At 39.1% G+C, this 27391-nt stretch overlaps 1 protein-coding gene across 2 annotated transcripts in view; it reads right to left on the bottom strand.

The window, feature by feature from the left end:
- The window catches only part of ZEB2 (zinc finger E-box binding homeobox 2), a 112829-nt gene that overhangs the window by 85054 nt on the left and 384 nt on the right, over positions 1–27391 (bottom strand). The window contains exons 2-3 of one of the 2 annotated variants that reach the window (XM_083153848.1): positions 25415–25568; positions 11162–11257 (exon numbers count right to left, since the gene is read on the bottom strand). In XM_083153848.1, the coding sequence (XP_083009974.1) occupies positions 11162–11257; positions 25415–25487 (169 nt within the window). In that variant the 5' untranslated portion in view covers positions 25488–25568. The remainder of the gene's footprint in view (positions 1–11161; positions 11258–25414; positions 25569–27391) is intronic. The other variant, XM_083153849.1, reaches the window with a different exon arrangement.

Raw genomic sequence — 27391 nt, 5'->3', positions numbered from 1 at the left:
CTATTTAGAACTGTAAATAAAACTGTGCTGCAGTAAAAGAGAGGGTCAGATTCTAAATGCTGGTGATTTAACAAAGGTCATTTCAGCTGGGTTTAACTGCCAAAAAAAGCTGTGTGGTTCAGGTGGGGAGTGCCCACACTAGGGGTCACAGAGGCTAAGTAGGGGTTTGACTGAACACAGACATGACGACTTGTCTATCACACAATCTACTGCTTACAAGAAGCATTCTGACAGCAAATAACCAGATGAACACACGTTTAGAGGCAGCTTAGGGAGAGTCACAGGGGTGAGTTTGCCACACTTGAAGTAAAATTATATCCTGCGCTTTCATAGTTGTGGTTTTTTTTTTCTCCCCTCTTTAATTTAAACAATGAGGACCTTTTTTCCCCTAAAACTTAACGAACAAAGATTTCCCCAGCAACAGACCCCCCGCCCAGCAGGTCACCTATATTTGCGACAGTATGTTTCTTTTCCCACGCTAACCCCGGGGCTCATTTGCATAAGATCTCTGTTGTGACAATTAGTTTCAGGTGAGATGATTTGTATGAAGCCGACTCAAAATGATGCTCTAGTTAGGGGGCTTTCCCCCTGGTTCTGGCTCTAATTGCGACTGACTGGCACCATTCACAATCACCCTCTTGATTCAGCAGATTGTCCTGCCAGTCGCTAGCATGACCTTATGATACACAGAAGTCTATCCTGTGTGGCAGACAATGTACAACTTCACAAATAAAGACCAAAAAAATACATACAAAAATGGTGACTTTTTGCTTTTAGAACTGGATAAATATTGAATAAACGTCACCATGTAGAACATCATAATTAAACAAAAATGTTGCTATTAAGTTTCCATTTTAAGATTATATAACACAATAAGGATTCTATCTATCTATCTATCTATCTATCTATCTATCTATCTATCTATCTATCTATCTATCTATCTATCTATCATCTATCTATCTATCTACCTACCTATCATTTATAAAGTTGGGTACATAATGGGCAATATATTGTTAACAATATGGACGATATCGTGTGCATGTCATTCAGTGTGTACGGTCAATATCATTAACGATGAAGGTCATTAATGCCCAACTCCCCTGTCTTCTATACATGAAGCTCAATCTGGCAATATTGTCAGCGACTGCATGTACCAAGTGGGGGGCGGGTGACATCGCTGGCCGATATTGTAAACAATATTGGTCAATGTGTATGCACTAATATCGTTCTCTAGTGGCACTGCTGCTACAGTTACATATATCTAACTGCCATGCTGCAGGCTGTGTTTGAAAAATGACAGGTAGGAGCTGGTTGGTTGGTACTTTATCACTCTCCACCGTATCACTTTTCAATGCTTAGTACATCCCGCCTAGAATTTCTTCTTTGCTGTGTGCTTCAGTTTCTAATTGTATCAACAAGTAAACATGTTGAGCTCTTGTCTAATTGCTCCTTTGATGATTCTCAGGTGTAAACAATTATTTCCTTTGAAAGTGATCTTTGCAAGGAACACACAAATAGAGAAGTCATGTAAATGAATTAAGTATTAGGAAATATTATCCGGTAAAGACAGTAAAATAATCTGAAGGAAAATGTATCGCTGAGCAGCTTTAGTTTAGCAAATGAAAGTACTTTGCCTTTTGAAATATGTAATTATGTTTAAAAGGGGTAGTTAATCTTGAGTGAAGAGTGTTCCGCTACCTCAATAAGGTTCCATAGGACATAAAACCATTTCAAATCTGAACAGGCAGTGGGGTCAGGTTTGGTAGAAGCCACCCTGACCTGTTTCCTCAAATATGACATAACCGAAGTTGCTGTGCGTTAAGCTGGGTACAGTACACACTAGAATGATGTGTAATTGGACAATATGAAGACATAGTGTAGTAATCAATTAGAGTCGGAAACAGCCATTTGTTGGAAAATGTCAGTTTCTGACTTTTTTTAGTCAAATGCATGATTCAGCCTATTCGGAATAGCCGCCAATCCGCATGCTTTTGTTGGAAACGGGGCCAAATTCACTAGGTTTGGGGCCCGTTTCCAACAATCTCAATCTGACTTTAAAAAAAGTTGTATTGAGGAGATGAGGTGGGGAGGAAAGCGCCGGGTGAGCAGCAGCAGCAGTAGCACACCCGGCTCTGTCCTCCCGTCCACTGTCCCCCGGCACCTTCTTCCTGCTGCTCACCCGGTCCCGGCGCTGGGTCGGGTGAGCAGCAGCAGCCGGATACAACAGTCGGATTTGGTTCTAATCCAACAGTCGAATATGGCTGAAATCTGACAGTCAGATTTGGCCATAGATTGAATAGGTATTGTCAGGTCCATTCTGACAAACGCCTGTCGGAATGGATCCAATTTTAAACATACCTCTTAGGAGCAAATTTACCAAAGCTTCTAAAAAATGAAAAGAGGTGATGTTACCCATAGCAACCATTCAGATGATGACGATCATTTTCTAGGACCCACTAGAGTTTGAAACAAACCTGATTGTACAAGATGCAAGCAATAGTAAGAAATAAGCATTAGTGTTACAGTCCTGCCCAGTCGCAGAAGAGAGAGGTGAGACTATTCCGCACTTCCAGCAGAGAGCATGACTCGCGTACTAATGTTACAGGCTGACTGAATGTGTTAGAATGAAGCAGTGGTGCAATAATCCTGCCAAACTACTAGGTAATAAAATAAAATCATCTGATAATAAGAGCTCTCCACTGCCAGCATTTAGATTTGCGTTATTAAATAATATGGACTTTTTTCATGTGAAATCAATAACCATTCAATTAATGAATTAGTTTTATCAGGAGAATGGAGCAGTGTCAAGTGCATTAAACATAAGGTGAAATACTTTCTAAGTGTGAACTGAACAATCACCCAGGTCAGTGAGATTTGAATAATTATATTCCCACTATACATACATACTGTAGATATTTCTATTTTGCAAGCCTGCACCCGCAAAGAAATAAATGATATGATTTTCAGTATAAATGTACTGAAGCAATAGCCTACCAGTTGGCAAAAATATTAGGGGTCATTTACTAAACAGGGTGCAGAACAACATTTATGTGACTCTTACCCAAATTTTGATCCATATGTGCCCAACTATAGTATGTGCAAATCTGCCCATCACTATTGACCATGCGCATTGCACCATACTTGCCTATTCTCCCAGAATGCCAAGAAATTACAGACCGCTCCGAGAGAGTTAACCAGCCTCTCAGTTTGCACCAGCTACCTGATTGGAGTGGGTCCCCAGAGGCTTTATGACGTGAGGTGAATTGTGTCATTGCACCACTGCACAGGTAGGGCCATATGGAGGAGTGTGCGGGCAGTGCAGCCACAAGGGATGGGCGGACAGCCTGTGAGTGCTACCAGCTATACCTGCACACAGTCCCCTCCTCCAGCTAACAGCTACCACACTGTGTAGGGAGAGATGCTGTGTCTTCTCCCCTACTTCAATGGGAGCTTACTGCTGCTTGAAGCATCTTTAAGATACTCTGATCATCAGCTAGTGAACTTTTGTTATGAAACCCGCCCTCTGGGTCAATTACTAATGACGATGTTAGCGCAGGTAAAGCACTGGAAGCATTAGGGCTGTGAGGCAACAATTACAAATTTTGACATGTACTGCATTATCATGCCCCAGGACTTGCAGTTAATGTCTACTTGTATCATATTTCAACAGGAGGCTCACATTTTTTAGGGTAGTCCCACACAGCCCTGAAAAGGTAGAACACTCTCCCACGTCTGCCGCATCCTGCCCGCTTCCTAGGGAACAGGCAAGATGACAAAAACAGGGAAAACCCTGCAAGAGCATGAAGGGGTGGAGCTAAAAGAAGGGAATGGTTGTCGATTTGCGGGTATTTGCTTGGGGGCAGGGTCCCACTCCCTAAAGTGAAGTGCTACAGTAGATCACCTCTCCGGGTTCCACCCGGAAATGAGCACTAAAAAGCAGATAAGTATGACCTGTATGATTTTAAAAATGATCAATTTATAAGATTTGCTTCTTACGCAAATTGTGCACTGAACTTTCAATTAACATTCCAGTTTAACAACACTTTGGAAAAACGCTCTGCCACCTAGTAGTAATCTAGTATTGCGGAACTTTTGTCAGAAGTGATATCTCATTTGCTGTGATGTTTCAGATAGGCAATCTTGACAAAATCTAGGAACCAGGAAGTCTCTACACTGTGCAAAACAGTACCGCATGTTTATTGACGGTATAGCGGACATAAGTGATTAAAAAGACTGTTGAAAATAAAATCTACATTTTGTTCTTAGACACAAATTCATATGTTCTAAGGAAACCGCTGCAAAGCAAAAGTGACAAAAAACTGTCATTTATCAAGTGATGCATTTCTAGGGGATAAAAGATCTGCCGCAAGGAATTTACTGCGCGGCTCTTTCTCCTGCTCAACAGATGGGTCTGCAACAAGTCGCTGTCTGTAGTAGGCCCTCTGGCAGCTCAACTGGGATAATTAGAAATTATTGCACTTCTGTGGGGAGAGGAGAAGTATTTGTCACCCCTTTCATTTTTGTTAAGTTGACACATACATCACAGTTTGCATAAATCCGCTGCAAGGGTTAAATATGACCCCCCCCACCACACACACACACACACACACACACCTTACTTCTTTGCATATTGAAATATCTTTGAAATACTTATGCACAACCGGGAAAGCAGATTGAGATGATCCAAGCATAGCCGTTGTGCGTGTATCACAACTGTATGAATGTACCTTTCTGTTTTATAATGTACTATTACATCACAATCTTGTTGGGAATTATTGACTGTTTATCCAGGCTCCACGGAGATGCCAGAGGGGGAGGCCCAGTCGGGAGATGCGAGGATTGTAGCCAGGAATTGCTTAAAAATAGGCCTGGTATCTATCTCTTCAATGCCACAATTCACAACATTGTGCAGCAGAGGGCAGGGTCGCAACGACATGACTGTGCACTTCTTTGGGTAAGTGGTTAAATCCAGAGGCTGGTCTACTCTCTTGGAGAGCTCCCAGACATTTGTGAGCATCCTGGACATTCTGGGAGAGAGTAGACAGCTATGGATTTCATGGACACTCCTAGAAGACTTGAGCCAATGTGAGCACATTAAAATCTCTCAATCTGAGGCAAGAGAAGTGTAAAGGTCATAATGTTGCGAAAGTTATACAGTGTAGTTGGCCTGTCTCTGACTGAGGCTCTTTACACGAAATATATTTTTCAATGGGAACATTCACCTGATCTGATTAAGACCCAACACTGGTCTCATTGAAATAGAATTTTAAAAGCCAAAATCAGTCAGTGCATTTATAAAACTCAGATTATACACTGATAATTACTGGCAGTACACAAAAATACAATGTACCGTAAGTGCCTGCATTGGCTTATAACACAGATCACCACGCAATCGGAGGAAGACAAGCAGTTGAGCTATTTATTGAGACTTAGATTCAACTAATGAAACAGAAGTTACATTTGAAGCAAAAGTGATGTACAGATTCCCTCCCGATCCCATAACAGACGACTCGTATAACTGATGAAACACAGAAAACCAGCATGAACAACACCCAATATTCCTCCCCGTTACTGTCACTATAAATGTACAATAAAAATCATATACTTCTCCTTCCACCTCCTATAGACACAGTGCGTGTATCTATGCTGGCATTATCTAATGCACGTAAAATAAGACGTTTTACGAGACTTCACTGCAGACTGCTAATCGATCATTACGCTGTATAGTTTTATTACTATGCACTGCCTTTACAATCATCTATAATGTAAATTGCAGATTTCTTTCTGGGCGTTCTCCTCTCGTTACCCTCAGAAAAACTTCAAGCAACCTCATAATAAACCTTTCTATTAAAAATCTGGATACCGTCAGCTCGGTTTTACCCTGTACAAAATTCTAATCTACACTTTATCTTTTCAGAATTAGGTACAAAATGCATATCAGCAGAATCCGCTCTCTGCATTATTTCATTTATAAATTACGAGAATGATGCTATTATATATTATTAATTTCTGCTGTTCTTCAACTTCGGTCTGCAGCGGTGAACTGGGGATGTTAAAATGGTGTAATTATGTTCTGCGAAGGTGCCCATCCGTTTCCTTTCAAGAATTTACAGGATTCTAAGTCGCGCTGCTCTTTAGACTGAACAGGGGCGACCATCGCAGAACATAAGCAGGGCACATTCGTTTACACAAGAACACCTGCCTAGCGTGACAGCTGATGTCAGTCAGCGGGAACAACACAAAAGCAAAATATCAACAACTGCATAAAGTAACCTAGTTTATACATTGTAGCAAAGCATCCAAGCATACCATCATAACAATGAGTGGACGTTAATTTGGCCTAGAAATTAGCAACTACAGTCTTCCCCACTTGAATATGGCATAGGGAATTTTGTGTTTACTCTTCTGAACAGTAATTGTAGATTTTGTTTGTCAGGTAGCACCACATACTGGCTTGTATTTCCTCTAGCCTTGAGCACAATTTCTCAAGGGGAAGCTTTCAAATGTTTTTAAGTCAATTTACTTATTTTTGCCTTTGAACTTTATAAATTGGCTTCTACCAACAAGGAGGGGTTACGGGAGATAGGTCAGGATGTTGGGTGCCCAGTTACTTAAGTTAGGGTTTAATGTACTCACAATGCCTGTAGCAGCATCAGCTAATCGGAACTTTGAAAATCTCAACGCTCTACTCGTCTATGCTGGGAAATCCTGAGGGATGCGCCCATCATGGGACTTCTCATTCCTGTGGTATTTCCAATCGGTATTTTCTATTCCCTCTTGCTAACCACTGGAGACTGTCTATAGGCACTAAATCAAGGGGACCTCTTCAACGCTACAATCGAGTTTCCACAACTTCTGCTAATCACTACATAGAGATATTTTTTTAATCAGAAGAAAGCTGAGACTCATCTGTTTCTAGATTTATTCTACAGTGAGCATTCTTGTATTAATACATATCTTCTGTATCTCCGGGTATAGGGTAATACAGTAGGTGAGACAGAACCTATGCAGAATATTTGCAGATTTACAAATTCACATAAAATATGAATTAAAAAGACCAGTGTTTCTGGATTAAACTATTTTTTGAAAGCATAGTATAAGATATCATAACTTTATAACATAATATTAATGTTTATACATCAACACCTGTCTTTATATATATAGTTAACATACAGTATTCAATTGTGGGGATGAAGACTGGACTCTCGGAGCAATCATCTGCTCCGAGTCGCATCAATTTTTAACAAGCTTGATAAACGTATCAGGAAAAATCATGGCTTCGTGCACACCCACAAGATCAGCTACTTTCTGTTGGACATTAAAGGTCTTGCATCAAAGATTCTATTTTCAAATACACATAACAGAGAGAGCGTTAAGATGTGACTTCTTTTAGGCCATTGATATGGTTCCTTGAAGTAAAAAAAAAAAACCTTACGTTAGTAGCTGCTGACGACAAAATAGCATTTTCTTTTATTATTATTTGAAGATGCCAACAGGAAATATCAGCAGAAAGAGATAAATGAATTTCTTAAAAAAAGGGGGAATTAATGAAATCGCCTAAAGTATGGTGAGTGTTAAAAGAGAATCATAACTCAGCTTTGGAGTCATATACGGACCCAATTATGGCTTAATGAAAAGAATATATAATCATATTGCACCGGTACATCACAATCTCAATCACACATTAACGCTGTTGATTTACAGGATATTTGTCTGTTCTGTGAATCCTGCCCTTTGCATTCGGTTCCGCAGATGTACAAGCGACGTTCAGCGAGGAACAAAGACAGCACATTTTAACACAAATCTGAGCCTTTGTAATGAGCTATGCAGAACAGCTGTAAGTGCAGCTGTAATTTACACAAAAAATGTTCTTTTAATGTCCAGCTGGCCTTTCGCTTTAATAAAATTGACATATTGATTCTTTTGAATTTACAGATGCCTGTTTCATAAACTCTATCTCCAAAGCCTAGACGTCTTCAGAGCGGTGTCATTTTTTTCCCTCCAAATGGATCAATTATGTGCTCACGTAATCCTGTTACCTGTGAAATCCATGCATACTTTTCCCATTGGCCTCAGCTCCCAGGCGGACAAACTAGCATTATGTACGCATAAACAAACAGTGCATTTCCCAGATATTAGGAATTGTTTTCAAACTGGAAAGCTGTCTCCTGGGTCATTCTCCAAATCATAGATAGTATTTCTCTTCCTTCAAGTAACCTCGGTGTGTTAGATAAATAAATAACGTCAATGTTATGGCTTCTCGAGAGAATCGTCTATTTATCTTCAAGGCCCTTCCCCCTCACCCATTCCAAGAATTATTTCACTACTTTCTATAAGTACCTGTACATTAGTTCCTGACCACGATCATATATATTTTAACCTGGTGTCCGCCATTACAAGGCAGCTTTGTTAACCCTGACGAGACATCTTGGCCATTAATGTATTACAAATGCTCTGCAAAAATAAAACATAAAGGAACAGTTCTATGGGTAAAAGCTTCCTTAGGAATCGTAAAGGGTCCTTTTCTATTGTTCACAAGAGAATTTCTAAGGAATCCTTTGTGTGCTGCCTAATGCTCCACCATCAAAAGAATACAGGAGATAGTGCTAGGCAAAGCAATGTTAGCATGGTTAGGTAAGTAACTATGTCCATGTAATGTGTTCAACCTTTTCTTTTTGAATCCAATGAAAAATATGCATTTCATTAATGTAGTGTACTGGGCATTACATGAATGCTATACAGTATATCAATGAGGTATATGAGCATCGCCCAATAACAGGGCAGTTAACTATGTGAGGCACTCTTTAAAGGTGTTAAAGGTGCTGATTTGATCATGAATGTCTATTTAGCCCTGTTGACCAATGTTCGAAAATCCCTTATTCAACTGGACTAGTCACCTATAGACCACAGAAGAAGCCACTTTTCAGGCTGTGCCAAATCCGCCCTCTAAATTCGCTTGGTACTAGTGATATCACTGAGGTCACTAATCTTAATTATACATAGGAACATGAGATTGAGATTTAGGAACTTTCAGGTCCTAATGGCATGCCGATACATCATTATGCCATACAGAGATGTCATAAAGTGATGTCCCACAAACATTCACTACATTGATGATAGGACTGGTACAACATTATATGCTTAGATCACATATAATTAGTGCCAAATGAATGCATGTAAAACAGACTGTATCTCTGCTAATACATAAATACACATAGACAGAAAATCAATATGCAGACAATATTCACGGTCAGGAAGAGGTCACAGAATGCAATTAATGAAAATAGATCCAAGATAAAGGCGGTTGTAAAAATGAATATGCATAATGTGTGTATATATATATATATATATATATATATATATATATATATATATATATATATATATGTACACATATATATTCACATGCATACATATAGGTAAAGGAATGTCAGCATCTGGCCCAAATCTACGAAAGCTGTATTTTCAGTGGAAGTTAAAGTTATAATGTACAAATATTACACCTGCGATAGCTTTACTTCCAACATGAATCAGTACCGAATGTTTAACTACCTATAATACAATCAACAGTTAAATGAGGCCAGCATAGATATAGCATGGGGTATGACTCTATGGCAAATGCTATCTGGGCAGGGATAATTGTCTTCCCATGTTCCCTTAAGTTACTTCCAGGTGTGCGGTTTACCCTCACGGTCCAAGGTTAAATAGGCTCCAATGTGCAAATGTGTGCCCACTTTTTGTAAGGAACCTCAACAGGAGCCAGATCTGTTGTGCACAGACACAATTCACCAATTGAACATCGTGTCTCAGTAAATTGGTGCCATGTACAGCATTATGTAGCCAAAAGAAAGGTATAGTTGACTGTGTGTAAGTGTTCTTTTCGTAATGTAATATGCACAGCCCGGAACCTGGTACTAGGTAGCACCACACAGGTATAATACTCTGCCTTCCAGGTTTAGGCCAAATACTAAAATACAGAATGTGTGGAATTATTTTCAAATTACCTCAATATTTTGCAAACATCTTCACCTGCATGCTGAGAATGCCAAGGAGGGGATGTGTGGCAGTTGTGCATTTTTTCCCCTCATTCTCTGCTGAATATATTTATAAATTACCTCATCACTGACTGAAATTAACACTGATTCTTACAGGCAATTTCTCAATTTCCAATGCTAATTACATTTTTTTTACTTTTAAATTCTGTACCACCTGTTTTGGGCAAGACATCTTAGGCAGCGAGACCACATTTAATCACAATTTTAATTAACCGCCCCATAGATGTGGAAAAGAAGCAATTATAATGTAGATGAATGATGATTTTTTTTTTTTGCTTGGAATTGTTTTGTTTCCCCGCATGTTGATTGTTGAACAGCACACAAATACAGTAACTGCGCTTTTTTATCATTGTAATTTTATAATTGTTTTTGTTTTTTCAAAAAATAATTTCGAGAATAAGTGACATCATCTGTTTACAAATTGATTGATTTTGTAAACTTGCAGCGTATTAATCTTGAAATGAATTTTAAGGAAGAGGCTTTTCCAAGAATTAAAGTTACTATGTAAATTTGCGTCTGTCAGAATAACGATATTTGCTAAACATCAATTATATTAAGAGATGATAACGAGCCTCTACACAGGGATTTAATTTTTTAAAGACAAAAGAATATAGGATTGCATTGTGTTCATTTATTCACAAGATTGAGAAATGATGTCTGAAGTATAATATAAAATGCTGTAGAGAAGACTCTGGACTGCTGGAGTTATTACTAACATATGGGGCCAATACACTTGTACGCTGTTCTACGGGCCGGCCCCGTTCATGAGTAATGGCATGTAATGATCTCACAGCTTGCCTGAAAGTTCCATAGTGGTTGATCATCAATACTTCCAGGCTTAAATAGTTATATTGCTTAAGAATGAAAAAACAATTTCTACATTGACGGGTAAAAAAACGCAGTTCATGTATTTATAGATTGGGAGACAGATACTGACATGATCCAACAATTAATGCTTCCTCAGGGATGTCAATCTCAAAGCTCTAATTACAAAAAGATTTATAACAGTTATGATAACTACCGCAAACATTTAAAAAGACATGTCATAACAGAAGGCGATTGTGCATGAGAAACTGAGACAACAGTACACTAGGAAAAGGACCTACTATTTCGTGAGTCTTTCCTCCTATAAATATTTGGGTGTCGTTCTGGTAGAAGGGGTGGATCCTGCTCATCTCTGTCAATGTGTAAAATAAGTCCTCCTTTTTCAAGCAAGGGAGAAAAACAAGGAATGATTCAAACAGCCGAAACAACAATATTCAAACACACCGATCTATGTACTAGCTGATTGGTAATATGACAAGAACATTAATTAAAAACCAAATCCAGGTGAGACAGGTGATTCTGAGCAAGAGAAACCCTGGTGCATCATTTAAGGGAGATTGTCTAAGGTGCCTTGTAATAATATTCGACTATAAAAGTGTTTCATCCGCTCAGTATGCTCAACAAATGGGTAATACTGAACAATTTGATATTGCAGATCGTGACATTTAAAAATGCACAGTTCTATGAAGAATATGTTTTACATGTTTAATTTAATATAGTACAAGAAGCCAAATAATGAGTTATGTCTCAGTACCCATTGCCTGGCTCAAACTATTTAAATCAGACATTTGTAATAGAGTTTATATATATATATATATATATATATATATATATATATATATATATCGCACCCATTAAATACATCATTACTGTGTGATCACATATAGAATGGAACTTAAGCGAAAGATTTCAAAAGTCTGAAGGGAGGGAGGATACAGCGACACTGTTTTATGTTAGCGCTAGAAGATGCACAGACAACACTGAACATCTGTCTGTGTAACCCTCCTCTGCTAATGGGGTCTGTAGGTTAATACACTGAAAGGGGTCCAACATTTTCACTTCTTTGATGGGGGGAAAAGAACTAACAAACCACAAATAATTATAACAGTGTCAAAAGAGACGGTTTAGGAAATATTAAAGAGACAGGAAGAAGCTCGGTTTGATAATGTTGACTCCGGCTACCATGTAGGCTTATTTTATGATACTCAATTATTCTTTCTTGGACGCTACAGAATAGATTGAAATTTCTATGGTGCAGAAGCCCACTGACATGGGGGAAGCAATCGGGGAACTAAACACTTAGGACAGCACACAATAAAAGTTAGTGTTTACTAAATTCACCTAACACGGGAGTAGTAAAAGTGCCAACAATGAATCTAAAGTTGCCACGAATGGAAAGGTTATACTCCTATCACAATCATTTACACACACACATATATATATATATATATATATATATATATATATTTGGAAGAGTCCGCACTCAAGGTAGATCTTTGTCATAGGGGGTGCTCCAACAGATGAATGAACATCACAAGGATATAGAAATATATGAAATGGGCACTCACCAAGGTCTTTAAACTCAGCAAAAAAAAAAAAAAAATATTATCATTTCATGAATAAATTTTTTGCTGAGTTTAAAGACCTTGGTGAGTGCCCATTTCATATATTTCTATATATATATATATATATATATATATATATATATATATATATATATATATATATATATGCATCAGATAATCACATAAGTTCTGAGGTTATTACATAGATGAAAGTACAACTACTAGTCTTATCTCAATCAGCGCTATCAGCAAGGGTGTTCCGCGCACTGCTATTGTATTAATTCTAGACATGCACAAGAGTAAAGGTGACAACAAGTAACTAAGACAATGTGATCCCAACTAGAGGTAAAATAATCTTGTCCCCATGCCTGTGTGCCAACTTTTATAATGATCCCCACGCCCCAAATACTTGCATTCTCATTTATGTGCATTTATTTGTAAATCATCTCTCTATGACAGAATGCAATTCAAATTATTCTTGTCAGTTTCAAAGTCTAAGCAATTTTCAACGCTTGCATATACAGCTAACCTTTATGTAGAAGCTTATAAGCAAATCCACTGTAGGAATAATCACTTCTAACAAATGATCAAAGAAAAATAAATCTTTCCTACTAATAAGACTTTTTCTGAAAAAAAATGAAATCCCCCCATTTTTTAAATGGATAACAGCTTGGAGGCAAGTTGCAATCTATGTTTGGAAAGTTATTGTCTTATTGTTTGTATATGGAAATCAGAATGATGTTTCAATGCCTGTTTCACTATCTTAAGACTTTGAAATAAAAGTTTGCGCGTGAAGTGTGGAAGCTCATTGTTCAAACCTTAAGTTTTAATATTGAGGCATAAACAGAGCATTAAATAAGGGGGGGACTGTGACAAGCCCAATATTCAGTAGGAGGATGCCAGCACGGCCTCTCCATCCCTTTGTTCAAAGCTTAACAAAAATGTGCCGTCACACCATTTAAACTCAACAGGGCCTGTCGAATGGGTATCAACAGATCAGCCAATGCCTGTCACACACAGAACTAAAAACTATTTGAAAGCGAGGCTTACGTCTGCGGCGTTTTCTGGAGAAGTAACGGAGACTTATTAATGAGACTAATACTTGGGGGGGGGGGGGGGGGGTACCTCAAATTTGGAAGTAGACAATAAGGTATTTGAATGAATATTTATAAACTCTTGTTACATTGGTAAACATTTTAATATTTATTGCAGCTTCCTTTTCTATATTTAAGGCAAGAAAGTGATATATGCTTCGCTGTCTTTAAAAGAGAACAAAAACATGTAGAAGTATTTTTTTTTTTGTTCCACGACTGCGAGTTTCAGGATATCGTTGAACAAATAATAAAGTAAACGGTGCAACTATTCAAGGAAGTGTTTATTTTATTTTGGGTTAATTAACTTTACCAAGCTTTCTGTTTTCTTTTCTGGTGGAGAAAGTACCCCCCCCCCTCCTCCTCCACCCTGAAGATGAAGAATACCTCTTAAAGGCTTGCCACAACTTTACAGAAAGTAAGAGCAGTCCTTAAAGAACTGTCATAGAAAGGTTCTCTGTCTAAAATAATTTCATTGGTGACAGTTTGTCACAGGATGTTCCTGAGATTTGGCCAAACTTTATCTTAATCCAGTGTGTGGTTTGGGATAAAAGGAACAACTAGCCAGGAGTTCACCAAATCATTTTTTTTCCTGGTCTAGTCTAGACAGGCGGTGTCAGTTATTGAACGTGTAACTGAAACCGACAACGTATTAAAGGCCAATCAGCATCCGTGAGACATGAAACCTTTCAGTTGGTAAGCTGTCTGCACTCTGAGAGTTACCTAGTCCCTCTCTCAGTCCAATGCTGTCAGTTTACTGCTTGAATTTCAGCTGTCTCTCTCTCTCTCTCTCCTAGTCCCTATCCTGTCAGTTTCTGGGCTGCCAATTTCAACTTGAAGCTTGACTGGACTGATCGGCTGCAAATACCTCGAGGGAAAACCCAGAAACTGATGAACAGTTATGTCAAGTCGATTTTGCACCATCGGGAAAAGGTAACCTCTGCGAGACAAAAACCAACAAGGTTAAAGAGACAGGGGTTTTCGCGTGTAATATCACTGCTCTACATCTTGTTCACTGTCTCCTATCCCTCAGAAATTGAAACTGTCAGAATTATTCCTAATTGCAGATGCGAAGCTGGCATTGCAAAGAAAAACAGAGGCAGATCAGGCATTAAAAGTAGCAGTCTAATTACTTTAATTACAAGGGACTATTATTTTTTGTTTTTACACTTTTTTTAAATTTGCATTAGCATTTTTACAATGTCGGGCAAAAAGAACCTCAGCTATAATAGAAATATCACCATACTAGTTGTCAGGAGAGGCATTAACCTTATACTGAAATGATTGCAAAAAGCCGAATGTACCATAACAAAACCAAACAAAAAAAAATTATATATATATATATATATATATATATACACAACAAAAAAAAAGTTTATTCAGATATTGTATCATTGATAATATTTTTTTTATACATCGACATATTGCAGAGCTCAAAAAAGATTATGCAACAAATTGAAAAATGTAGAAGTCATTGCTCAGTGGGTAAGAGCACCGACTGGCACAGAGACATAGGTGGAGAACTGAGTGAACAGCTACTTTGGATCAAGTTACCTGTTCACTATGTCCCAGACTAAAACCAGCTGTATGGTTCAAAACACACCTTCTACGATATTTACATAATACTGAATATATAACATAAATAAATCAAAGTTCTCACATAAGAATCAATGTAGTTGTAAAACAAGAATGAATGCCATTTTCTTTTCGTGGCTTTAAAAATATTGATCTATATATGTGCGTATAAGGCACACGGATGTGTTGGTGAATTGGGTAGCAACCAAGATGCTTTCAGTGGCTGTTCAGGCAAAGCAACAGTGCTAGTTTCACACCCTCATCCCAATGGAAGAGTTTGTACGACAGCACAGTTTGACAGCACAGACACACTGGAAGCATAGTTTTCCTATCAAAGAATTCACTTACACGTATCAATTGTGGTATAGGCTCACGAGATTCAGCCACCTCTCACTTATTCACTGTGCAAGTGTCAAACTTCTGCCTCCCACTTTTGTCTGCTTGCCTTAAACACCAATTTCCTCTTTGTTCACAAGAAAAATAGAACAAATATAATGAACTGTTTGAGAACCTCACTGGATGCAACAGGGACAGTAGTTTTAACACGTTACAATGTAAAAATATATCTATATTTCAGCATCAAGTTATTTTCAGAGTGGACCATTTTTCTGTGATACCTTGACCTTTTGCAAATGCAACGTATTGTACAACCCATTTGTTACGCACTAATCTCTAGCTAATGTTTGTTTTCTCTCTACCATACAGAAATGACAAGCTTGTTGGTGGAAGGTACAGTATGTATGCTTGCAAGAAAACAAAACTACATTCTATATGTTTCTAGTTGTATTACTCTGATACTTCTGATCTCAGGGCATGCTCTGTGGTGTGTGAGAAGCAACCTGCAAACTGAAGGTGTTTTAAAGACCTAGAAGATAGTGTTTTTAATGCTCACATTCACTGTGAATGCATTTATTGGAGTACCCACATTTATCTAAGCAAGCAGGGTGGGCAAAGATATATGGAATGACTAAAGGACAGACTAAAGTTTAACAAACTCATAATTCATGCAGAATGCCTAGTACCACCACAGTAATCTTTGATACAGTATATATATATATATATATATATATATATAGCTGTATGTAGTACATTGCAACACATTTTACCTACAAATTCTATGAATATACTTGGCAGAACATAACTTCACATAACGAGTTCACGTTCCCTCTACTTATCCTTCCCTTCCTTCTTACACCATTACAGTCTTCCTCTACTCGTGCACCTTTCGTCTTGTGATGAAACCTGAGAACTTCCTTTTTCTTTAGAACCTAAAATCCTTTGCAGGCATCGTGTAATCTGAGGGCATTCAGCAATTGCCTCCTTGCCCCTTCAGCCCACCCCTGCAGTAGTTCAACTGGTCTAGACCTCCAAAGAAGAGGATTAATATGTCACATAGGCCATCTGCTGCAGTGCATGCTGGGAAATGGATATCAGCTACCAAGGTGCTTTGCTTAGTGGCTCAGCCAAGAGGTTCTGCAGCCGATTACTGCAACCAGGAAACTAATTAACAATGATAGGGAACATAAGGCCATATTCAAGGGCCACGTCCCACCCTTCTGTTACAATCAATCTACCATATGCACTTAGAAGCAATAATTTGAAATGAAATGACTTGAGAGGGGGTCATATTATCCATTAGGGCCAAGCAATTACTTGGGATCAGTATAAGATATAAGGTAATGCTGCTGTTTCTTTACCATCAATACACTGATTAGCAATATTCTCAAATAAATTTAGTCTAATTTGTGCTTATTTTTTATTTTAGAAGGAATACATTACGCCTGATTGTTCATACGAATAACATAACACTTCATTATTGGATGATTTGACAGATGGTATTTCTGCCAACCAGACAGCCACTGCCAGCTTGCACAGTACTTCTGCCACCATGGGGCTTACGATGTAGGCACTCAGGACCCACTAGTACATCTGATCTACCTTGTATTAGGGCACATAACCTGGCACTGTGAAAACAGCCATAGCAATGGGACGCTATGTAGGGGTTAATATCTCGCTCATCCATGTTTCACTAGCATTTGTAAATAAAATAAATACCATCGAAAAAGGGGGACGACATCATATCTTAACATCATTGTGTCGCCTGCAACAGTTACTGTATATTACAAATTATTTGAAAATGATTTTTGTTCTTTGACCCCAATTTGTGTCATTCTTCGCCAATTGAGGATTGATCTCATACGTCTTCAATTTATAAAAAAGGATTATCAAGTCAAAGATTAGATTAACCTGTCATTATATCTACCTTGTATACTCAAAGTGCCATCATCTTCTGCGGCTATGCCTAACCAGTAGCGGAAACAAAACACTCTCATAAGAACTGCTCACAAGAGCTAACAATCCATCAGAACTCCGAATGAGTTGTGTCACACATACAGAAGACAGTAGGCTATACTTTGCTAGTTCATGATGACTGTCAGAGAGGCATAAGAGAATTTTAGGAGAGGTTTTGCATTTATACTTGAAAACTGCTGTATCACCTACAAGGGAAGTTGATCTGCACTGTCAAATCACCAGGAGGCTGTGACAAAGGGAACTGTCTATGTACAAGGTGTAACACCATAACAGACACCTTTAATCCTGTCATGTCTCATACTCTGCACTTTCACACGTTACTGGCTGCTCCCACAGTGACACTTGCAGTTCCTAACTAAATAAGGAAATTGTCTCTAAACTCAAAATCAACACCTGTACACATATTACAGTACTTGAACGTTAGAATCGACACAACTAGAGACAGATAATGTATATATATGTGTGTGTGTGTGTGTGTGTGTGTGTGTGTGTGTGTGTGTGTGTGTATGTATGTATTGATGCATATATCTGTGTCTGTCTATTTATCTTTCTGTATATATTTGTGTGTGTGCGAGTGTGTATATTCAGACACACATGTAACACAGAATTTGACTGCAGATAAGAAACACTTGGCACAACTAGTCTGCATATGAAATGCACATGCATTTAGCTAGGGCTACATATATGCCTATAGAAGAATTCAAGGTTTGTGATGGTAAGGTACTGTACACTCTATATACTACTGCGTGCTGCATCAGAAATGTGCTACATCTCTATGCTGCAAAGGGAAATATAAATAAGTTATTTGACATATCTGATGACAGACAGCGGTGAGTGAAGTTTGTTAGCTCACAGAGGAGAGGGGGGGGGGGGTCTCTTTGCCTCACCCTGCTGGGAAGACCACATACCCACTGATCCCCCTGCTTTTTAGGCCTCTATGGGGTACAAAGATGGTGTTAGGATTTTTTTGGCATGTTAATTCTTTGGAAACAATCATGTCTAGAAATCTTGAAAGAAAACTCAATAAAACACAGATCTTATCTTCTGAGTGAAAGTACTTAATTCAGAAGGAGTTAAGCAGTTTTTCAGCGTTGCTCTGTAGGTTAATATCACAGCTGCCTAGTAAACCTCATTTAACAAAAGGCTCCCTTTGCAAACAGAATCCTGCACCCCTCCCCAAGTGTCCAAAGGTGTTTACTGAAGTAAATCTGCCTAAATCCTCCATCGTTTGGGTCATGGGGATAGCAGAGAGGGGGGCTTAAGGTGTAGGGATAATCCCTTTTTGTACCAATGTTCCTGAACCGTCTGGGAACAAATTCACAAATCTGTGTCACATGTTTCTTTAAAACTTGTAACATCTCGGTTCATGGTGATTTTTGTTTTTTATATTTCACCATAAGTTGTTATAGGAGCAGAACTGCCACAATCCAGATATCAATATTCAGCAATTGTCCTGATGCAGATACATGTGAAGGCAATTGTATCCAGTCACTGCCAAATCTTATCTGACGCTTGTTAATGAATCTATTTATTCTTATGAAACTGCCAGGATTATAAGGACTCTGTAATAGGTCACTGTTACCGTCTTGCCTCTTAGCCCCCCCCCCCCCCCCAGCCCCCCCAACTTATATATCGGTAATAAAACTGCTAGGCATTGTGACAAGTCTGTCTTAGAACTTCTTCTGTATTCAGGGTGCCTTTAAAAATAAAACTCTCATTAAAAGTAAAAATATTTCCAGCTGCTTCTATGTCATTTTTGGAACTGGTGGAGAACAGTGGTGGGGGGGGAGGGGGGGGGGGGGGGTAGTGGGTTTTATTTTATTTTTGTCTGACAAAAATTAATTTGAAATAAGCGCAGAGATGAGTGAATAAGTGATGTTTCCTGCTCATTATCTGCATAAAAAGCTCACACCCTTCGCCAGTAAGCACCTTATTCTCCAGCCACAATTAGAACTATAAAAGTCTTCAGCAGGACAGATTATTATTTTTTTTTTAAATGAGATTTATCACTAAGCGTAGATGCGAAATAGGCTACACATGGCAGAGAGCAGAATTATTATTTTTAATACTAATCATAGTAATAATAATAATAATAACAACAACCGGTAGTACTATTATTACGAGACAGATGGATGTGTTTCTGGCTGCAGAATGTGTACACCTGATTTGTTCTGGGGGGGCTCAGAGAAGAATTTGATCTGTCTGCAACACTTTTTAACTCAAGTGCTAAAGCAAAGGCCACGAATAGTAAGTGCCCTGGTGTAACACTATCTGGCTGCCAGTGGGGCTAGGGCTGCTTACAGCAGGGGCTATATAAGGCTGGTAACTAGGGAAAGCCCAACAAACAACCACAAACACCTAAGTTATTTTACTCTGACTACACCCTATGCTCCCCCCCCCCCCCCCCCCCCCCAATCTCACTCTTTTTTTTTTTTCTTTTCATCTTGGCTTTCTGTTGCAGAATGCAAATGTACCCTGCCGGCGGTGAAAGGGCTGAATTGTGATTAAGAAGAAGAAGAGTTCCTTTCTTTGTTCATCCCTCAGGGGATGTTTACTGGGAGAGACACAGCGGATCAGATATGAAAGGCATTCAGGTCAGCATTGATGTGAACGAAAGTGAAATCATACCTAAGGCATCCACAGGACCGCCATGTCAGGGGTTCAGCTAACGGTACATGTGTGATTATGTGCCAGTGTGTATGTATGTGTGTGTGTGCACAATCCAAAAACACAGCACCAGTGCCCAGTACTGCTGAAACTTCCCATCACTGTCCTGACCAGTCCCTGGAGTGTCGACATCATGTGTATATCAGTTCTAAATCCATCTGTGAGTTATGGAATAGTGTCAGTGTAATGTGTTCCATCAATGGACAGCACTGTACATGTGAATACATGACTACATCTGTGTGCATTATATATATATATGTGTATATATATATATACATGCTATTTACACATGGTATATGTGTGTGTGTATATATATATATATTTATTTATATGTTAAAAAACATATATATATATATATATATATATATATATATATATATACAGCATACACACACTCACACACATAAATATATATACATATATATGCTATTTACACACAGTATGAGTGTGTATGTATATATATATATATATATATATATATATGCATTTTTATATTTTTAATATATATATATATCATGAATATAAATATAAATACACAGCATACATACACGCACGCACACATGCATGCTTACACACACAGACACATACACATGTCCTTTGAAAGAATAAAGGTTTCCTATCCTCAAGGTTCTCTGTCTCATGTCATTCTAAACTTCCAACAACTGCACTGTTATTTATGCATTTACCCCCCTTCCAGGAACATCAAGTGAATCCTGTTCCTGCACTTTTACTGTTTTAAAGTTAATAATTGGCCTTTTTATGTAACTAGTGCTCACAAAATAAAAAATAAAATCATACACTTTATTTAATCCCTGTTGCAAGTCATGTAAAAAATGTCCAGCAGATCTATGCAGAAACAAATAAATTAAACAATTCCTTAATTAGCCTGGATATTTCTTAACTGTCTTCCCCTGCTTCCCTTCTACAAAAAAATAAAAATAAAATAAACCACACACAAAAAAAACCTTTCTTCAATTTATAAAAAAAAGATAAGTAAAGATGAATCAGGAAAGGTGTCTGCTGGGCTCCTCAGACAATTGCACCCTTGTGGGAATGCCGTCCTGAATGGTACAGTGGGTACCCTGCACCATTCTCCTTATAAACATGTAAATGAATGACATTAGGGAAAGACAATCAATTGTCTGTAGTCACACTGAACCTGCAATCCCTTTCTGTTTGACAAGCACAAAATACCGACTACCTTGGGAAGCCAGGGAGCCACAGAAAGGGGGACAAAGCCTTTTTTTAACATGGAAAATGCACCTTAAAGCCTTTTCAATAGCAAACGTCAAAGAAAACAGTTATAAGGGGTGTATACCCCAGCACGTATGCTGAATACAGGACTGTTCCTAAGCTTCCCACCTTAAGGGTCATTGCACAATTCCCTGCTAACTGCCCCCTGTGTAATAATGGTATTATTCCTTAATGACCTGCAAGCACTGCTTCGTACACAATATGCTTGAACCCACATATTACAACCAGCTATATATTATATGACCAATCCATTCAGTTTCTAAAATCAAAACATTTATTGCAGCTATGGAGATGTAGCAGACAAGTACAATCTGCAACAATAAAGTAACAGTTTTCAGCAATTTGTCTCTGCAACAATTATTTACTTGCAATCTATTCTTTCTGATTTACAGTATCATATGTTTTATTCTAGAATTTAAAACTTACGAATAGTGCCACCCAATAGCTCTTAATAACTGTATACTTTTACAACATGACTTTCCACCTGGGATGGATAGAAATAAAAAGGTTTCAATTCAATTCTGTTTGGGATCAGACTAAACTGTGATGCAAATCTGTTTTCAGTCGTTAAGGATGGAGAAAATAAATCTCCAAAAATTCGTGGCAAATATCGAAGACAAAACATCCCATTTCTTGGCAGAGATCAAAGCATCAGCGAAAAAGATCGATACAAAACAGTATCGAATATCTGCCTCCCCCAACCACCTATAATAACAGCTTTACTGTCTCTCTGTTTTGAATTTCGGTTACAATTTAATTCGCACACACTTTATTTATTTATTTAAACTGTTAAGTTTGAAAACACAAAATAAATAAATAAATAAATACATAAAGAGAAAATAAATAAATGGAATAGAAAAAAAAAATAGGATACGAGAAAATAACGGTACAGCCTGGGATTAAAGTTTTAAGCAGAGCACCCACATATGAATCCAATGCTATCCGAGTTATCTAGTCGGAAGAATTATTGGAGTCAGGAGAAGGCGCTGTAAATGCTGGCCACTGTGTAAGTACATCGGGAAGTGTATACGAGTCTTTAGGGATGTGATCAGATCAAAAAATAAGAAAATAAAAAAATAAAAAAGTGAGTGGAGTAAATAGAGAACTATACACAAGACAGTGGGGTGTGCTGTGACAGGAGACAGGCAAAAGTTTCCTTTAGCCAGCGAGCGCTGCCTGACAAATGTGCTGATCACACTGCACAGCGTTGCAATCTTATTCCAAGCTCAGGAAAGTTACAATGTTACAGTCAGGAGACTTTGGGGTCATCTGACAAAGTGTGAGGACTGCACGGTCATATCCTCTGTTCTGCACTCAGCCTGCGTGTTCCTGGCATGTATATTAGTAAATAGTTGGGGTATGAGGTGTCCCCAGGACACTTCCCTAGCCACCCCTGATCAATTAGAGGACACTAGCAATAAAATAAAAATAATAATAATAATAATCAGGGTTAGTTTTCCAAAGTCCAGATGCGACTGCTGTCCCCTCCGCTCCACACAATTATTTCAGTTACTGCACAAAGCATTTGAATCTAATCTAGAGCACTAGCTGCCTTTCCATATTATACACCCCACAGCACATCTATGGGGTGTCCGTGTTTGCCCTATACCTCCCCCCCCGTTTATTGATGTCCTCACACTTCCCATTGATCTCAGTTGGGCTAGGTTATACATACTGTACGTCTGTGTCTGTCTGTCTATCTGTCTGTCTATCTATCTATCTATCTATCTATCTATCTATCTATCTATCTATCTATCTATCTATCTATCTATCTATGTGTAGATAGATATATCTATATCTAGATATAAATATATAAATAGACATGGATATATATATATATATATATATATATATATATATATATATATATATATATATACACACAGACATCTATCTGTATGTGTATGGGGTTGTACAACAAATCGACTCAGTTTTAGATAAACTCTAGCAGGTCCCAAAGGACATGGTTTCATGTATATCTTAAGTATGCAAACAAAAGACAATATAATAGAACAGCTTAACTGCTTCGTAATAAAGATCAGCTTTAGGGTCCTTAATTGTTGTTATCAAATCAATTCACGTTAAGCAACTTTCTTCCAGTTTCACCCCTTGCACTGACTAATACAGGTACCTGGAGTCACTGATCTACTGCAACCTTTAGTCCTAGATCTCACTGAGAAACCAAATATACAAAAAAGCGGTGTCAAAAATGAGCCCATATGTAGTCATAAGTCATCTGTGATAGGGGACGTGACTGTAAGCTTTATATAACCCGCTACACCTTGTACTACATTATTGTATTTACAGAAAATGAGTTGGGTTCTTTTCTCTGGGTGGGTGAGAGGAAACATGAAGAATGATCACACAAGATAAACCACAAAACATGTGATGTATATGACACACCATACCTAGGCAGCATTATGAACCAATACAACAGAGGTAACACAAATGAACTTCAGTGCTATCTACAGAAGGGTAGGGGGGGGGGGGTTAATCTGCCGACCCTGCTTAATGCTCTTTAACATAAATAAAATACTTGACACAAAGATTTTGTTCTCCAGTTATCTGCAACATAACTCCAGCTACTTGGCCGGGGAGCGATGCCCCCACACAGAGACATTGATTGGGAACAAAATCAATAACCAACATTTAATAAGAAGGAGTCAGGGAAGAGAAGACGGTGGAGAGGAACATTACATGTAATTGTAGCCTGAGTTAAGTCAGTCTGAGAGAAATGGGAGGTCTTGGCTATGGGGGACCACCTTAACACTGCAAGGAGAGGAAAATACTTAGAGACAGATAGGGCTTTTGGATGGTCTGGAACTGACCAGGGTGTGTAATCAACACTATATTTTTTAATGACTAAGATAAACAAAGAGATCAAAGTCCTTGTGGAAACTCAGCATCTTTCTTATTCCCATATGGTTCAGCACCTCTCCCCACGTTCAGTATTTCAACAGAATACAAAAATTAAATAAAATAATAAAAAAAAAAACATGAAAAAAAATATAACACAAAACACAATTTAGTCTGGAACATTTACTGCGAAGACAGCATGGGGGAGAAAGGGTTAATACCATGGGGGGTGCAAAAATAATTGAAAGAAGTTAAGATCCCACCAAGCATTCATTATACCTCTCGTGTCACTCAATATAATACAACAACAAAAAGTTCCTTGAAGTGGGCAGAAGTGCTGGCAGCTAGTGATCAGGACACAGGCAGAAAAGTGGTCTACAAGCAAAGAAGCCCCCCGACCATTACACCCAGGGAGGGGAGAAGGCAGCTCGGGCAGTCACAACACACCCAGATCATCCCCAGCACATGGATGCTGTCTCCTAAATGCAATATGAAAGTTTCAGCAATGACATAGGATGAGAAACCAGCATTTAAAATATACAAATGTGCTAAGACTTTTATTGTGTGTGGGGGGGTGAGGGGGGGTGGGGGTGGTGAGGAGGGGAACCCCGGAATACTTGGCTGTTCTGTGAAGCAGAACCCCCTTACTCTGTGCTGCAGCACCCCCTCCTCCCCCCTTGCACATGAAGGCTCTGGGTGATTGTGACAAACAAACAAATGAGAAAGTGACAAAGCTGGCTGGGCTGGGGTGGCTGGTGCTGCCTAGGCACATACTGGGGGTGGCCAGGTCGCCAGCACTGGCTTGGCTCATGCATGCTGGCCAGCCCGGGGTAGTGGTGGGAGCTGGCTGCCTGTGCACAGCTCGCAGAAGAAAGGGATCTAGCTCTCTCTGTGCCATCGCCTGGCTGCCTGCAGGAACCGTTATGTCAGACAGACTTTGGGGAAGAAAGTTTCAGCAGCAGCAGCAGCAGCAGCCTATTCTCCTGCACAGTATGCTCAGCTCTGGGGTCACCCAGGGACCCCACACCCTGCCTCACCCCCAGGCTCTCACCCGCACTCACACTAGGAGAGGGGATAAGAGCTGGAGACGCTGGGAGACCCTCTGCCCCTCACTATGGGATCCCCCCTAACTCTCCACAATAGCCACCCTGCAGCAGCGGCGACCGGGCACCCTCTCCGGGCACCAGGGGAAGGATCCCTGCCCACTCCTTACCGTGTTTCCTCCTTGGATTGGCTTGTTTTCGCCTCTTACACCTGGGGCCATCCGCCATGATCTCCTGCTTCATTGATAAGAGTGGATCAGACGCCAGTTCTCATGGACTCCACAGTGTATCAGCAGCAGCAGCAGCAGCAGCAGCACGCAGACTCTGACAACCAAACACAGCACAGGGTGGGTATTGGTAGATTCCATTTAAAAAGCAGGGCGCCAAATAATGCCCCAAATATCCCACAGACCCCTCTCCTGGGTCTCCTGTTCCTCCTCTCTCTGTCCCTCCTATTATTATTTCCCTGGTTTTGTTGTTGTGTTAAGGGTTGCACCGGACAGCAGATCACACAAGAACTACATCTTGCAAATGACTCCCAACTCCTGGGTGGAATGATGAGTCAATTCTCCCCCCCACCCCCCTCAGCATCCTCCTCACCCAGATCTATGCACAACTTTGTGTGATGAGTGCAATGGGATATGCAGCAGATCCGTGGATAGTAGTGACTGGAATGAAGCCTGGTGAAGCAGGAGCCTCTGTGGCCAAAGCCACTGGCAGTGGGATTCACTCTGGGTCCCGTGGGTTTTTTTTTTTTTTTTTTTTGGGATGTCCACAAGCAACGTAAGTACAATGATTGTGGACGCTGTGTCTGGGAAGCAGCAGGGTCTTGCTGAGGGGTGTAAACTTTAATGTGCAGTAAAAAAAAAAAAAGTTACATTTAGATAGTCTCTGTCAAAATGTTAGGGAGGAGGGGGGTAAGGGGGGCTTTAGAAGTCCGATGCAAGGCTCCAGAACTGAAGTCCATCTTTAAGTTGTTGCATCTTTAAAGGGCTCTCTGACTCTCTGATAGAACAGATGCAACCCGTAAGACAAGGACAATTAACTCTTCCTCTGCATTTCTTCCTAGATAACCTTTAGTACACTGACCAAAGTGGACAGTTAGAAGCTATCCTCCACTTATAACACCTAGGCACATTCTCCAGCAACTCTCCCTGCCAGTACAAACATTTCCAAAGTGTCAAAGAAAGGTTTACAAATGCAGATTCCTACAGGCTGTATATAAACACACACATACACATAAGGATGTGTATATAATTGCCCCATCTATGTGTGTTACAGCAAACAAACAAACAAACAAACAAACAAACAAACAAACACTAAACACACTCGCAAACAGACTGAACATCAACTTCACCAAATACTACACAAGGACACAATACCAGTACCACTGTCATTAATATAAAACAGATTCATACTGAAACATATTTCTCCAATACTACATCTCAATGAATAAAACACAATTTTTGTTGCAAACTATGAAATACTTATTAATACACTGCACACGAGTAATCAACCTCATAACTGTATTTCCACATTCATATTTACATTGGCGTTATCAGGCGTTACCTATAAAATAAATGACACAGATATTCAATCAGATAAACGTAACCTGGTTCCCAAATGGATCTTTACAAACCAATTAAACCCCAACTCAATGTAGAGGCGATGGTCTCTTAGATCACAGAAGTGAGGTTCACGAAATAAACAGATTTAAATGTAATAAATATAAATAAAACTTGCCAAATCAATAGGAAAAAGGAGTAAAACTGCGTCTCTAGGCGCAGATTGCGGCAAGGGAGCCGCAAACATGAATTTCTGCAATAATTCCGCTTAGTGAACTCAGAACCAGGTAAAAGCTGCAAACTTTAAGACGTGACAGATATCTATATGAAATTCATTACGATTCCCAGATACACTGCATTAAGGTAAATGTGCAGGAAATAATAATATTTTAAACTTTTCAGTTTTAATGATTATTCCGATTCGCTACTTTTACCTGCATATCCAGGTAAATGAATTGGTTCTAATGCCAAGCATCCTGAGATGTCACAGATATCCCCATAACATGGGGGTGCAAAAAGGGGGTGCTGGATCCAAGTGGGGGAGCTGACTACCTGCAGATAAGTGGATAAAATAAGTGTAGC

Source organism: Crinia signifera, chromosome 7 (assembly GCF_055691185.1).
Source record: "Crinia signifera chromosome 7, ASM5569118v1, whole genome shotgun sequence".
Lineage (NCBI taxonomy): Eukaryota > Metazoa > Chordata > Amphibia > Anura > Myobatrachidae > Crinia > Crinia signifera.
The sequence above is the reverse complement of the archived record's forward strand: the minus strand, read 5'-3'. Positions and strand labels throughout refer to the sequence as shown.